This window comes from Plectropomus leopardus, chromosome 5, assembly GCF_026936395.1.
Source record: "Plectropomus leopardus strain MGB_pleo_1.0 chromosome 5, ASM2693639v1, whole genome shotgun sequence".
NCBI classification, from domain to species: domain Eukaryota; kingdom Metazoa; phylum Chordata; class Actinopteri; order Perciformes; family Serranidae; genus Plectropomus; species Plectropomus leopardus.
This window is the reverse complement of record NC_142180.1, coordinates 38,539,843-38,555,055: the sequence shown is the minus strand read 5'-3', so window position 1 is coordinate 38,555,055 and position 15,213 is coordinate 38,539,843. Positions and strand designations below refer to the sequence as shown.

Sequence of the window (15,213 nt, the reverse complement as noted above, 5' to 3'; positions counted from 1 at the left end):
GGGTTTTTTAGGGAGTTTTTCCTCAGTCGATGTCTAAGGACTGAGGGATGTCGTCTGCTGTGAAGCCCTCTGAGGAAAATTGTGATTTGTGATAATGGAAAGAACATAAATAGAATTGACTTGATTTGAATGGACTTGATCCCAAAAACTAGACTTGTGGCTCCCTCTGGTGGACAGTTTGAGTCCTGCAGAGAGGAAACACCCCAAAACATCACCACAGCAAAAGGCTGCAGACCTCTGGGATATGAATATACTCACGGGGAGCTGCACAACAGCTCACTTAGACACTCTGGCCACATATATATATATATATATATGTATATTTTACATGATTTGTTTGCAAAGTTCAAACAATGAATGTCATCGGATAACTGCAGAGAATATTATCGACTATTGACTTTATTATTGACATGTCAGTCTTGTTCTCCCTGCAGGTCGCCTCGGTCTATGAGCAGCTCATTTTTAAACCTCTGTTCATATGAACATGGTTTATTATGCAAAAGGGAGTCTGCAGCTTGAAGTGAACTTGTTGACTCTCAGTTGTGATATTTTATTATAAAAACACCAAAGTTTGTTACACAAATGCTATTAGAAACACCACAAAGTATTAGTCAAAATAGTGCTGCTGAAAATCACCCAGACTCTGCAAAAGCATGTTAGACAACAGTGTGATGTGCTGCTAAAAAACACACAGGTTCAGTGAAGGAATGTGATTAGAAATGGTGCGCTAAAAATGCCCAGATTTGGTGCACAAACGTCACCTAAAATAATGTGATTTGCTCCAAAACAACAATGAAAAAACACCCAAGTTTGGTCCACAAATGCTACTATAAACACCACGATGTGTCACCGAAAAACACACAGGTTCAGTAAAGGAATGTGATAATGAAAACAGCACTGAATAATTGTGATGTGTTGCTAAAAAAAACACCCAGATTCAGTGCACAAACATCACTCGAAACACTGCGACTTGTTGCTGAGAAACACCCAGGTTCTGTGCTCAAACATGACTAGAAACAATCTAATGCATTCATTTAAAAAAAAAAAAAAAAAACCCCACAGATTTGGTGCATGAGCGTCATTGAAACAGTTTCATGTGCAGCTGAAGAACACTCAGGTTCAGCGCACAAATGCCACCAGAAATGGTACAGTTTGTTTCTAAAAAACAATGTGTCACTGAAAAACAACCAAATGTCACCAGAAACAGCATCATCTGTTTCATTTTGGAGCTTAAACTGATGTGATAATAACTGACGTCACCTCACACGTTAACCCTTTAGGGCCCGCTCTACAACATCAGTCTAATTATAAATATCAAATATTCATTAATTTTCAGATGAAAAATGTCAGTTTTTTTCATGATGCAACTATGTTTATAGATGAAAAACATGAATGATGTTGAGTCTCCTCCTCCTCAGTGTGTGAGTGTAGCTGCTGACAGTCTGGGATATGTCAGTGTGTGAGTGTAGCTGCTGACAGTCTGGGATATGTCAGTGTGTGAGTGTAGCTGCTGACAGTCTGGGATATGTCAGTGATCAGCAGCTACATTGACTGTGACAGGTCACCTAGTGGAAATAGCATGTATTTCCTCCATATGCCAAATATGGTCAAAATGACCTCATCAGGTGGAAAATAGTCAAAATGACAAATTCAGAGTCAAAAGCCCAGAATGACACCCAGAAATAATACAAGTCCTGTTTTTCTGCTCTGATGGCTGTGGGATCAAAAATGTCAGTTTGAATGGGTTTCAATGGAGCATTTTTGGACCTGAACAGTCTGAATGTAACTATTTAGTTTCCACAGTGTATTTTAGACTTATTGTAGGAGCTGAGCTGCAAATTCACTGATTACACTCAAATACACAATCTGGACTACATTTAGGACACATGCATCAACACACACACAGTTATCACAACAGGAAGAAGAAAAGAGACTAAAGTGAGACAAACTGTCCCCAAAGGTTAAAGGTCATTAAAATGGATTAAAATGAATATTTCATAGAGTGACATATAGAAATGCACCTGCAACAGCATCCCTCCCCACCCCTCCTCTCTCTCTTTCTCTCCCCCTCCGCCCTCCTCTCTCTCCCCCTCCTCCTCGTCCTCCCTCCCCCCTCCCCTCCCTCTCTCCCCTCTCCTCCTCCTCCTCCCTCTCTCTCTCTCTCTCTCTCCTCCTCCTCCTCCCTCTCTCTCTCTCTCCTCCCCCTCCTCTCCTCTCTCCTCTCTCTCTCTCCTCCTCCTCCTCTCTCTCTCTCTCCCCTCCCCTCCTCTCTCTCTCTCTCTCTCCCCCCTCCTCCCCCTCCCTCTCTGTCTCCGTCTCTCAGTGATCTTCAGCTCAGCTCGGAGTCATGAGGTAAGCGCGCATCGCTCTTCATATTTTCGCTCTTTATATTCCCTTAAACTCGCACTTGTCTCGTGCTATCTGCATATTTAACGCGGGTAAACCGTGCACACCGACCCGCTCGGCTCGGCTCGGCTCGGTTCGGTTCCTCTGCAGCTGAAAGCTGCGACTGACAGACAATAAGCAGCTGTTTTTTCGGGTGGAGGAGGCAGATCCTGAAACCTGCGGCTTTAAATCACACTGAGAGGTTAAATTCACATGTTTGAGCTTTAAATTCGCTTTTAAGCGGCATTTTTATTTCTATATTTGCATTTCGTTCATCATTCATGCGTTTTTTGGGGGCTGCGTCCTATTTTCTCTCCCCTCCTTGATGCGGGCGGAGGGCGGAGGAGCTGATGAATCATTGATGGCGTCAGAAAAAAAGCAGCAGCAAAAAATAAATAAATAAAAATAACATCAGAGGTCAAATCTAAAAATGAGAAATAGAAGGAAATCAGAGTGATTTAGTAAATGAGGTTGTGAGTGTTTGAAATGAATGAATGCAGCTGCTGCTAATGTGACTTAACTGTCTCATGAGCTGCTTCATGTTCAGTCTAACATGAATTTGTGTTGGCTGGTGATTTATGAGGTCTGTCCCGGTCTGTACTGGTCTGTACTGGTCTGCCCCGGTCTGTCCCTGTCTGTCCCGGTCTGTACTGGTCTGTCCCTGTCTGTACTGGTCTGTCCTGGTCTGTCCTGGTCTGACTGGGTAATGATGGTGCTGTGCTGGAGGCTGCAGCAGAAAATAAAGGAAAAAACTGAAAGAAAACAACAACCAGACAAAAAAAAAAGGAAACGGGAAAGTAATGATTTAAAATCATAAAATAATAATTTAAAATATGGTTGAGTTATTTTTAAGCCCCCCCCCAAAGCAAAACAAAAACAGAAAAAGACAACAACCAAACAAACAAAATCAAAACAAAAAAAGAAAAAAAGAAGAAATAACATGAAAAAAAGTGCTCACAAATTATAATAGCTCCCCAAAATAATTACACACATAAAATTATAATAATCATAAATACAGTTTAATTTTGGAAATGCTCTCCCGTCTTTCTAAAAATCATTTTCTAAATTATTAATTTCTTGCAATATCGGCCCCAATAATCAGCCAGATCGATAATCTGTCGACCCCTAGTTTTGACCCTCAGGGCCACCGTATGAGGCTGTTTAATGAATCATTATTTTCACTTCGATCAAAAGTCACTTCGTTCATCCTCGTCAAATAAACAGAGTCAAAACACGGAGACACAAACGAGTCGATGACTCGAGATTTTGTGTGACGTTCTTCGTGTTTCTGAACTCTCAGATTAATCTGACGTGAATCAAACGAAGTGATCGATGAGCAGAGGGACTCAGACGGTTTCATTTCTGAGAAAACAGCTCAGCTTCATCCTCATCGTCTTTAACCCTTTGAAACCTGGATCGTCTTTTCCTGCGCTGCGTTCAGACGCCTTTCACAAACACGCCGCTTTGATTTCTGTTGAAAATATCTGAAAAAATGAAATGAGCAACTTGGCAAGAAATTGCAGGAAACTAGTTAACAAGAAAATTAGCTTAAATTACTTTTAAAAAGATGGAAAAATTTTTAGAAAATTATCCTAAAAATTATTATTATTATTTAAATTATAAGAATGTTATATTTAAAATGAATACATATTTTTTTTATTCTTCAGTGCTTTTAGGTCTTTGTCTTTGTTTTTAATTTTGTAATTTTCTTGTTACTTTTTTAAACTTTTTTTTTGGCAGATCTGTGTCTTGTTAGAGTTGCTCCCCGTGTTTCTGACAGATTGCTCAGGTTTCAGTGGGTTAAAATGCTTTTTTTTTTTTTTTTTTGAACTTCCTGACTGTAATGTGCCTCAGGTGTCTGAGTGTCCCTGAACACACCACCAGGAAGTGACCTGTCCTCATGGTGAGTGTTTGTCAGAGAGCAAAGTGAACAGGAGGGATTGTTTCCCTGCAGAGCGTCTGGCGTCTCCGCAGCTTCATATTTTATGAAAGTGAAGTCAAAGTGTCGTCTGACAGGAGATCGATCAGAAAAGTAAGGCGCTGATCAGATGGAGGCCGATCAGCAGACAGGTATGTGGACAGGGGACCGTCTCTGCAGCAGAGGGACGTGTTGCTGCTCACAGAAATCTGTGTCTCAGCAGAAAAAATCAGCTGATTATTTGGAGGTCATGAACGCTTGCGTGTTTCTCCTGAAGGGTTAAATCAGCAGACGTTGTTTATCTGTGCTCGCAGGCTTCTCTGAGGTTTCTGAGAACAGATAAAACTGAGAGCAGAGGACTGAACCGGATCACTGAGAAGGAAACTGTGCAGCTCGTTTAAGGCTCACATTAATGTGCGCACCATCAGTGACCTCTTTTAACCCTTTGAGACCCAGATTGTCACTTTTCTAGTGCTGCATTCAGAATCATGGTAAAAAAAAGAAGTTTTAGAGAAATGTCCAGAGAATTATACTGATATCGTGATTATTTATTTGGGATTGTTTTATTTTCCAGAATTCTTTTTATTTTTGAGCAGTTTTTAGGTCATTTCCTTGTTTTTGTTTTTTTCTTTTGCTGTTTTGTTGTTGTTGTTTTACTTTTTGTTTGTTTCTTTGTTTTCTATATTTATTTTTCATTTTTATTTTCTTTGGTATTTTGGGGGTAATCGTCATGTAATTTTTGCTAATTTCTTGCTCATTTTGAATCGTCTCTTCTCCAGTTGCTCTCTGTTGCTTTGCAATGCTTTTGAAAGAAATCAAATCAGTTGATGACGATGTGATCATCTGTCTTCCTGATTATGTCTATTTTAATTCATCTGTTTTAATTTATCTTTTAATTTAATTTGCATTTTAACGTGTTCATATTAAGTCACACAGAATCAAAAAAACTATTAATCTGTTAAATTTAAACTTTTATACTTGAAATAACTGACAGAAGGAGCTGAAACTGATCACTGTCGGAGAATTTAAGTCACTTTTAAAAGATCAAGAAATCAAAGAACTAAGTAGTCTTAATTCTGTGTTTACTGCTCGTATTTTTGATGTGTATTTTCTCTTAGTGGTATGGGTTGTTATTAGCGGTCGACCAATATTGGTTTTCAGGTCCGTTACGATTGTCAGTAGTTAATGAGGCCGATGACCGATATTTGGAACTGATATGAATTTACAATAAAAATGAAAATATTTCTGTCAAAATGTAGAATTTGGAATCTAAAAAACGTTTTTTAAATGCCTTTAGCAAATGTTTAATCAAAACAGAAACTGTCAACATCATATAAAGTTCACCGCAACTTTGTTTTATAAAGACAAATGAAAATTTAGATGAAAAATGTAAGAATAAAAATAGTGTTACAAAGTAAAAGTTCCTCCCATGCTCACACTTTTTTTGCACTTTTTAATTAATTAATTTTATTGGCGATCATTAAAATAAAACGCGAATACAGATAATCTGCAAAATGCCAAATAATCGTCCAGATCGATAATCTGTCCACTCCTAGTTGTTGTTGTTGTTTTTGTTTACTAATTTTCTCTGAATTTCTCTCTTTTTTTTTTTTTTTAAAGAATTCCACTTTAAATTTGGTCTGGCCTCAGTTTGACTTCATATTTTGGCTTTTTCAATAGACGTCTCTGTCTCTCTCTCTGTCTCTGTATCTGTATCTGTCTCTATAACTGTCTCTCTCTCTGTCTCTGTATCTGTATCTGTCTCTATAACTGTCTCTGTCTCTGTATCTGTCTCTATAACTGTCTCTCTCTCTGTCTCTGTATCTGTATCTGTCTCTATAACTGTCTCTCTCTCTGTCTCTGTATCTGTATCTGTCTCTATAACTGTCTCTCTCTCTGTCTCTGTATCTGTATCTGTCTCTATAACTGTCTCTGTCTCTGTATCTGTCTCTGTCTCTCTCTCTGCTTCAAATCTGTCTTTGTATCTGTCTCTCTCTGTCTCTGTCTCTGTTTGTCTGTCTGTCTCTGTCTCTGTATCTGTCTCTGTTTGTCTTCGTCCATGTTTAACGTTTGTAGTGACATCAGAGGATTCTTCTTTTTGTCAGAAATTGGATGTTTACATTCAGACAGTCTGTGTGAATGCTGTTTGACCTCTGACCTCTGTGGCGGATCAGATGTACAGGATCTGTGTTTTTGGGTGGTGACGGTTTAGGATGTTGGAGATGTTCTGGATGTTCTGGATTTTGGGGATGTTTTGGATGTTCGGGATGTGTTGGATGTGTTGGATGTTCGGGATGTGTTGGATGTGTTGGATGTTCTGGATGTTCGTGATGTGTTGGATGTGTTGGATGTTGTGGATGTTCATGATGTGTTGGATGTGTTGGATGTGTTGGATGTTCGGGATGTGTTGGATGTGTTGGATGTTTTGGATGTGTTGGATGTGTTGGATGTTTTGGATGTTCGGGATGTTAGGGATGTGTTGGATGTGTTGGATGTTTTGGATGTTCGGGATGTTCGGGATGTGTTGGATGTGTTGGATGTGTTGGATGTTTAGGATGTTCTGGATGTTCGGTATGTGTTGGATGTTCGGGATGTGTTGGATGTGTTGGATGTTCTGGATGTTCAGGATTTTTAGGATGTGTTGGATGTTCGGGATGTGTTGGATGTTCTGGATGTTCGGGATGTTCTGGATGTTCAGGATGTGTTGGATGTTTTGGATGTGTTGGATGTGTTGGATGTTTTGGATGTTCGGGATGTTCGGGATGTGTTGGATGTGTTGGATGTTCGGGATGTGTTGGATGTGTTGGATGTTTAGGATGTTTAGGATGTTCTGGATGTTTAGGATGTTCAGGATGTGTTGGATGTTCGGGATGTGTTGGATGTGTTGGATGTTCTGGATGTGTTGGATGTGTTGGATGTTTAGGATGTTTAGGATGTTCTGGATGTTTAGGATGTTCGGGATGTGTTGGATGTTCGGGATGTGTTGGATGTTCGGGATGTGTTGGATGTTCTGGATGTTTGTGATGTGTTGGATGTTCGGGATGTGTTGGATGTTCTGGATGTTTGTGATGTGTTGGATGTGTTGGATGTGTTGGATGTTCTGGATGTTCATGATGTGTTGGATGTGTTGGATGTTCGGGATGTTCTGGATGTTCGGGATGTGTTGGATGTGTTGGATGTTTTGGATGTTCGGGATGTTAGGGATGTGTTGGATGTTTAGGATGTTCAGGATGTGTTGGATGTGTTGGATGTTTAGGATGTTCTGGATGTGTTGGATGTGTTGGATGTGTTGGATGTTTAGGATGTTCGGGATGTGTTGGATGTTTAGGATGTTCTGAATGTGTTGGATGTGTTGGATGTTCGGGATGTTTAGGATGTGTTGGATGTTTAGGATGTTCTGGATGTGTTGGATGCGTTGGATGTTTAGGATGTTCTGGATGTGTTGGATGTGTTGGATGTTCGGGATGTTTGGGATGTTTAGGATGTGTTGGATGTTTAGGATGTGTTGGATGTTTAGGATGTGTTGGATGTGTTGGATGTTTAGGATGTTTAGGATGTGTTGGATGTGTTGGATGTTCGGGATGTTTAGGATGTGTTGGATGTTTAGGATGTTCTGGATGTGTTGGATGTGTTGGATGTTCGGGATGTTTAGGATGTGTTGGATGTTTAGGATGTTCTGGATGTGTTGGATGCGTTGGATGTTTAGGATGTTCTGGATGTGTTGGATGTGTTGGATGTGTTGGATGTTCGGGATGTTTAGGATGTGTTGGATGTTTAGGATGTTCTGGATGTGTTGGATGTGTTGGATGTTCGGGATGTTTAGGATGTGTTGGATGTTTAGGATGTTCTGGATGTGTTGGATGTGTTGGATGTTTAGGATGTTCTGGATGTGTTGGATGTGTTGGATGTGTTGGATGTTCGGGATGTGTAGGATGTGTTGGATGTGTTGGATGTGATGTTTGATGTTCTGGATGTGTTGGATGTGTTGGATGTTTAGGATGTTCTGGATGTGTTGGATGTGTTGGATGTTCGGGATGTGTAGGATGTTTGATGTTTGGATGTGTTGGATGTTTGGATGTGTTGGATGTGTTGGATGTTGGGGATGTTCGGGATGTGTTGGATGTGTTGGATGTTTTGGATGTTTGGGATGTTTTGGATGTGTTGGATGTTTAGGATGTTCGGGATGTGTTGGATGTGTTGGATGTTTAGGATGTTCTGGATGTGTTGGATGTTTAGGATGTTCTGGATGTGTTGGATGTGTTGATGTGTTGATGTTTAGGATGTTCTGGATGTGTTGGATGTGTTGGAGGTGTTGGATGTTTAGGATGTGTTGGATGTGTTGGATGTTTAGGATGTGTTGGATGTGTTGGATGTGTTGGATGTTCGGGATGTTTAGGATGTTTAGGATGTTCTGGATGTGTTGGATGTGTTGGATGTTTAGGATGTGTTGGATGTGTTGGATGTGTTGGATGTTCTGGATGTGTTGGATGTGTTGGATGTGTTGGATGTGTTGGATGTTTAGGATGTTCTGGATGTGTTGGATGTGTTGGATGTGTTGGATGTTTAGGATGTTCTGGATGTGTTGGATGTGTTGGATGTTTAGGATGTTCTGGATGTGTTGGATGTGTTGGATGTTCTGGATGTGTTGGATGTGTTGGATGTTTAGGATGTTCTGGATGTGTTGGATGTGTTGGATGTTCGGGATGTTTAGGATGTTTAGGATGTTCTGGATGTGTTGGATGTGTTGGATGTTCGGGATGTTTAGGATGTTTAGGATGTTCTGGATGTGTTGGATGTGTTGGATGTGTTGGATGTTTAGGATGTTCTGGATGTGTTGGATGTGTTGGATGTGTTGGATGTTTAGGATGTTCTGGATGTGTTGGATGTGTTGGATGTGTTGGATGTTTAGGATGTTCTGGATGTGTTGGATGTGTTGGATGTGTTGGATGTTTAGGATGTTCTGGATGTGTTGGATGTGTTGGATGTGTTGGATGTTTAGGATGTTCTGGATGTGTTGGATGTGTTGGATGTGTTGGATGTTTAGGATGTTCTGGATGTGTTGGATGTGTTGGATGTGTTGGATGTTTAGGATGTTCTGGATGTGTTGGATGTGTTGGATGTGTTGGATGTTTGGGATGTTTAGGATGTTCGGGTTGTTCGGAATCTCAGGGACAGGAAGTCCTTCCTCTCTGAGCTGGAAGTTGATGTGAAGTTGAGTGATGATGTCATGTTACGTAACAGCGTTTTTTTGGGGGAAAACGAGTGTTTTCAGACTGTAAACACGAACTGAACATCTCCTCCGACCTTTGACCTCCGTCTTGTTGGTGACTGACAGTTTAAATCTGCTAAAAGTTTGAGCCGGAACTTAATTCATCTGCGATTTCTGCTTCAAGCTGGTTTCAAAGTCCGATGGCTGAACGGTCGGAGGTGGACATGTTGTCTCCACGGGGGTGTCCAGATCAGTGTCTCAGCAGGTCTGTTGAGTCTCAAGTCAGAGTTTCCTGCGAAGCTGGCTCTTTTTTCAACCTGCTGGATCACCATGGCAACTGATGCTGCAGACTGAACCTGTTTCTGTTCTGAGTTTCTTCTAAAATTCTGCTGAAAAACGTCTTTTAAAAATAATTGCCTAAATCAACTAATTTATTTCAATTTGCTGAACAAGTTGCTCGTTGCCTATTTTTTATTAAAGAAATCAAACCAGTTTGCTAAAAGCTCTGAATATTAGTGAAAGTAGGGCTGGGCGATAAAACGATAATGAAATCACTCGCGATATAACTTTTCCTCGATTGAAATATGAGACGTAATCGATAGAATGTCAATAGAACTCATTCCAGCCGTGTTTTGACAGACAACATGAACAGCCAATGATAATAAGAATAGCGCCGCAAAGAACCAAATGCAGTGAAGGACTTTGACTGCAGAACAGCTGACTGTTTGACAGCCACAGCATTTCATCATGGCGGCTCAAACAGCCGATGGTCCGACAGCAGCGCAGTGAGACAGACAGACAGAGCGCAGCTTCTCCTCACAGCACCAAAGTGTCTGAAACAGACACATCTGCAGAGGTGAAAGTGACTTCTTTAGACTCTACAGACGACTTTGTGTTAGTTTCAGCTTTAATCAGACTTTGGATGAATTATTTAGAAACAGCGGGACGCATCGCTCCGTGTCTCATCCGGCCGCTCGCGCTGAGCTCTCATTATTATTACCAGGGGCAGATGTAATGTTTTGGGGGCCCGGGGCCACAAGCACATGAGCTTATTTTCAGCCTTTCTCTAACTGTGAATGTCGGCAGGCTGTCGGCAGCTATAGGAGAAGTAGGCCGACTCAAAAGTTTTTAATTCCTGAGTAAAATGATTAACAGCACAGAAGTTTGACAGAAGCTGAAGTCAGAGTCCTGCAGTCAGGAGAGGTTGGCCTATTATCAGCACAATGTGCTTCAATTTACCTGAAGTTTGTTAATTACTTGTTAAAGAATGTAATTAAACTAAATAAAATTACATGAAAAATGAAATTAAGTTAGATTGAAGGAAAAAACAGTTCAAATGAGCGAATGTCCTGCAGTCTGATCCAGAGTTCAGTGCTGATGATCAGCTGACAGGAAACAGTGTGATTCGCCGGCTCTCAGCTGTTAGAGCGACGCAGGTTCAGATCTCATCCTGTTTATGTTTTAACATTAAAATGTCCTGACGGCGTTTCAGTTTCACACTGAGGCTGACGTTACTGTCTGCAGCCGCTCTCCTTTCTCCGGCGCCATCTTCTCCTCTCTTTGCCCGGAGGATGCGGTTGCCACGGTAACCAGACAGTCCCCACAGGGAGAGGGAGAGACGGAGGCTGGGGAGGATGTTGGGGGGGAGGGGCCGATCGACGCGCTCTTTGTTCAGAAACAGGACGAGCGTTTAAGAAACCTGAAAACCTGACTTTAAGAGGGAAATCCTCCAGTCTGTGATCGGCTCCACAAAGCGATCCGTCGATTCACACTGACGATGATTTCACGTGAAATCAGCGAGTAAACACACGAACCTCAGTGATCTTCATCAGCTGCAGCAGCAGGAGGAGGAGGAAGAGGAGCAGATGAACCAGCACAAACAGCACTGATAGATGATGAACTCTGAAACATCAGAAGCATAAGAGAGAATAATAATGATAATAATAATCTAAGTTTAATTTGATTAGATTTGATTTCTATTTATTTCAAACATGTAAAAAGGAAATAAAGAAAATATTATACAAAAATCAAAGTAATAATTGCAAAAAATGAAAAACATAAAGAAAAAGAAATGGCCAAATACAAAATGACTCGCTTCACATATTCAAAAAGGAGTCAAATCCAATTCACTTAACCCTTTAGGGCCCACTTTATTTCTTTGCACACAAAATGCAACTTTCAAAATCAAGCTAAGCGCTTAAGAAAATATTATACATTAATATGTTTTTCTACTTTCATTGAGTTTATTGTTTTCACCAACATCAGTCCTAGTCATAAAGCCACTATGTTTTTAGATTAATTATGGATAATTCTCAGTCTCCTCCTCCTCAGTGTGTGAGTCAAACAGTCACTAAGGGGTTAAACAGTACTCGATTACAGTCATGGAGTAAACGTACTTCCTAAACGTACTTCCCTGCAGGCTGTTTTTGTCTCTTCCTGTTTCGCCTCTCCTCTTCCTCGTCTTCTTCATCTCAGATCGGGGTCACAGGCATCACATCGGTCATTGCCATAGCAACTGCACCGTTAACGGTCCTCATTTAAAAATCTCTGTCTGATTGGTCATCCTCCAGGGAGCTCCCACAGTTTTTTTACCCAACATGCTCTGCTGCCAGCGACTGCAGCAGGGAGCGCTCTGCGTGTGTGTGTGTGTGTGTGTGTGTGTGTGTGTGTGTGTGAGATGACAGGAGAGGCAGAAAGAGACACTGCTTGATGTAAATGTGTCACCATGGTGATGGAGGGGGGATGTGGGCCTGTTACCGTGGTAACAGAGAACATCAATATATAGAGCAGGTTTTTGATGAGAAACACACACACACACACACACACACAGCAGCTGAGGTCAGCAGTACGAAGGGGACCTTCACACACACACTCACACACACACACACTCACTCACAGACACACACACACACACACACACACACGTCTTTGTATTGTATTTGTGAGGACGGTCGTTGATCTTAATGAGTCTGAACCCTGAAATGACCTTTATTGAGAAATCTTCGATCCAGAACTCGGACTGTGAAACAAACACGTTTCTGTCACTGCTCTGTTTCGTCGATGACATCGTAACGGAGCGTCAGGAGGCGGAGCGGGTCGTCGTTAATGTGTGAATGTGACTCGTGGTGTGAACGTCCTGCTGTGTCTCTGTGCTGTGTTTTAAGGCCCCAAAAGTCCAAACCGCCCGCCGGCCGATGCCCTCATCCATTTTTTTTTTTTTTTTGCATGTTTAATAAGTAAACAAAGAGCTGATGTCCAGAGGGAGCGAGGTGGAAAGAAATTTGTTTTTCTTTATTAGAAGGCAGCTAATTTAAAAAAAATGAACTGGGAGATGTAAAAGTAACAGCCAGAATTAAAGCATAAGAACAGTATAAAAAGAAGATATATTGCATTTTCTGTCAGCAGCAAATCACCGTAAACTGATTCAGCACACATGTAATCCACCCCAACCCCCAAAAGTGTACAGAAATGAACAAAATAGAATAAATTCAAATTTAATAAAATAAACTAAGACCGAAATTAAATTAAATGAAATAAAATGAAATCAAAGGAAAAAATAAAATAAAATTAAGTTAGATAGAATAAAGTGAAATGAAATTAAATAAAATTTAAAAATTAAATTAAATTGAAAAAAGGGGAATATCAAAAAATAATAAAATAAAATAAAGTAAAATGGAATAAAAATACAATCTGTTGAAATAAATTAAATAAAATGAGATTTAAATAGAATGACATACAGTGGAATAAAATAATACAGTAAAATGAATCAAATAAAATAGGGTAATACACTATTTTAAGTTCATCTTATATTAATTTACAAATGTTGACAGTTAAAAAAATCCAGAAACCCATCTTTGACAGATTTGGACATTGAGGTTAACTTATCCTCCAGAGCTTCGACCCTCAGATTAATATCATCAGAATAAATGCTGTTAATTCTTGAGTTCATCGTGGTACAAATAATGATTTTGTTTGTCTGCAGAGCGTCTTAAATATCAGCTGATAAAATGATAAAAATTATGAAAACTGAAAACAAAACAAGGTTATTGCTGTGGTTCAGTCCTCTGCAGCCCGTCCTGTAAATCCACATAAAACCACTCCTCCTTCCTCTTTCCCACAATCCCCTGGGGCTCCGCTCTTCATAATGAATGCAGCAGCGGTGACATTTTCTGCGCTGAGCGACCGCTGACTTCAGATCAGCTGCAGAGACTCTGAACCGTCTCAGCACCGACAGAAACTGTTTTTTATTCACCACCTGAAACAAACAAACAAACAGCAGCGTCACGTCGTCTCCACGCGTCGACTCTCTGAACTGAAGGTCACGGTCTGATTTGGTCACGTGATGAGGAGCTGAGTGAGCGTGTGCAGCTCTGAGCGCGGAGCGGTGACCTCACTGTGTCACACACGCTCAGTGTGAGCGTTCGTTATTGGTCTGAGCTATGTGTGTGTGTGTGTGTGTGTGTGTGTGTGTGTGTGTGTGTGTGTGTGTGTGTGTGTTTGTTTCTGTCCACCAGCAGAGGACGGTTTACTCTACTGCAGTAAAAATACTATAGTGTAGAAATACTCGGTTACAAGTCCTGCACTCCAAATGCTACTCATGTATGTCGAAGTACAAAAGCATCAAAATACACTCAGCAAAAAGCTCCTTCAGTGTGTTTAAGGGTTTAACGTGAATCTAATTAGTCAGTACGTTTCCATGGAAACTAACAGATCAACAAGCACCACCTTAAGTTTATATAAAGTAATTATGCAAATAATCAAAAAAACATCATCTGAATTTTATCCAAAAACTTTTTTTAACACAATCGTAAAAACATTCAGCGTAAAAAACTGATGAAATGTGTCGTCAGTTTGTCAAATTCAGCTGTTTCCTCGTTATGATCCACGTTTGCTTCAGAGTCAATAATGTTGTTACGCAACTGCTTATTAAAACAATCAGCACACATGAATCAATACACACAAGCAGCACACGTGTCTACAAACATACACAACAAAATAAGCAGAGTCCTAATATTTAAGACGCAAATTCATATTCAGATATTTCCTGCAGTTTAACCCTTTGAAACCTGAGCAATGAGCAAGGAAAAAATAAAAACTAAAAAGAACAACAAGAAATTAGTAAAAAGTACAAGAAAATTACCTGAGAATTAGTAAAAAAAAACAACAAAAAACCCAGAAACCTTAAACAAACAACATAGAACATTTTTAAACAAAAGACCTGAAAAAAAGTGCTTAATAATTAATAAAAACTTTTAACATAATTTCAAATATTTAATATGATCACTTTAAATACAATACGACTTAAATATGACATTTTATCTATGTTTATAAAATCTCTAAAATCATTCTCTAAATCTTCTATTCTTTCGTCAACATTTCTTACCAAGTTGCTCACTGACTTTAATCCCATTTTTGTGAAAGAGAACAAAGTGCAAAGCTTTAGATACTTGTGAAAGCAGCGCAAGAAAATCGATGTTGCTGCAGGTTTCAAAGGGTTAACAGAAATTAATCTGCAAGAAGGTGAAGAGCAGAGAGATGAAGAGCAGAGAGATGAAGAGCAGAGAGATGAAGAGCAGAGAGATGAAGAGCAGAGATGAAGAGCAGAGAGATGAAGAGCAGAGAGATGAAGAGCAGAGATGAAGAGCAGAGAGATGAAGAGCAGAGAGATGAAGAGCAGAGAGGAAGAGCAGAGAGATGAAGA

The 15,213-nt window shown here is 40.1% G+C and overlaps 1 protein-coding gene across 3 annotated transcripts in view; it reads left to right on the top strand.

The window, feature by feature from the left end:
- Positions 1 to 2,273: 2,273 nt before the first annotated feature.
- Positions 2,274 to 15,213, top strand: part of apc2 (APC regulator of WNT signaling pathway 2) — an 89,360-nt gene continuing 76,420 nt past the window's right edge. The window contains exon 1 of one of the 3 annotated variants that reach the window (XM_042483799.2): positions 2,274 to 2,352. Coding sequence is in view for 1 of the 3 variants with exons in the window: in XM_088078181.1 (XP_087934307.1) it covers positions 4,286 to 4,288 (3 nt within the window). In the remaining 2 variants the exon portion in view is untranslated. The other 2 variants (XM_088078181.1, XM_088078182.1) reach the window with 2 other exon arrangements.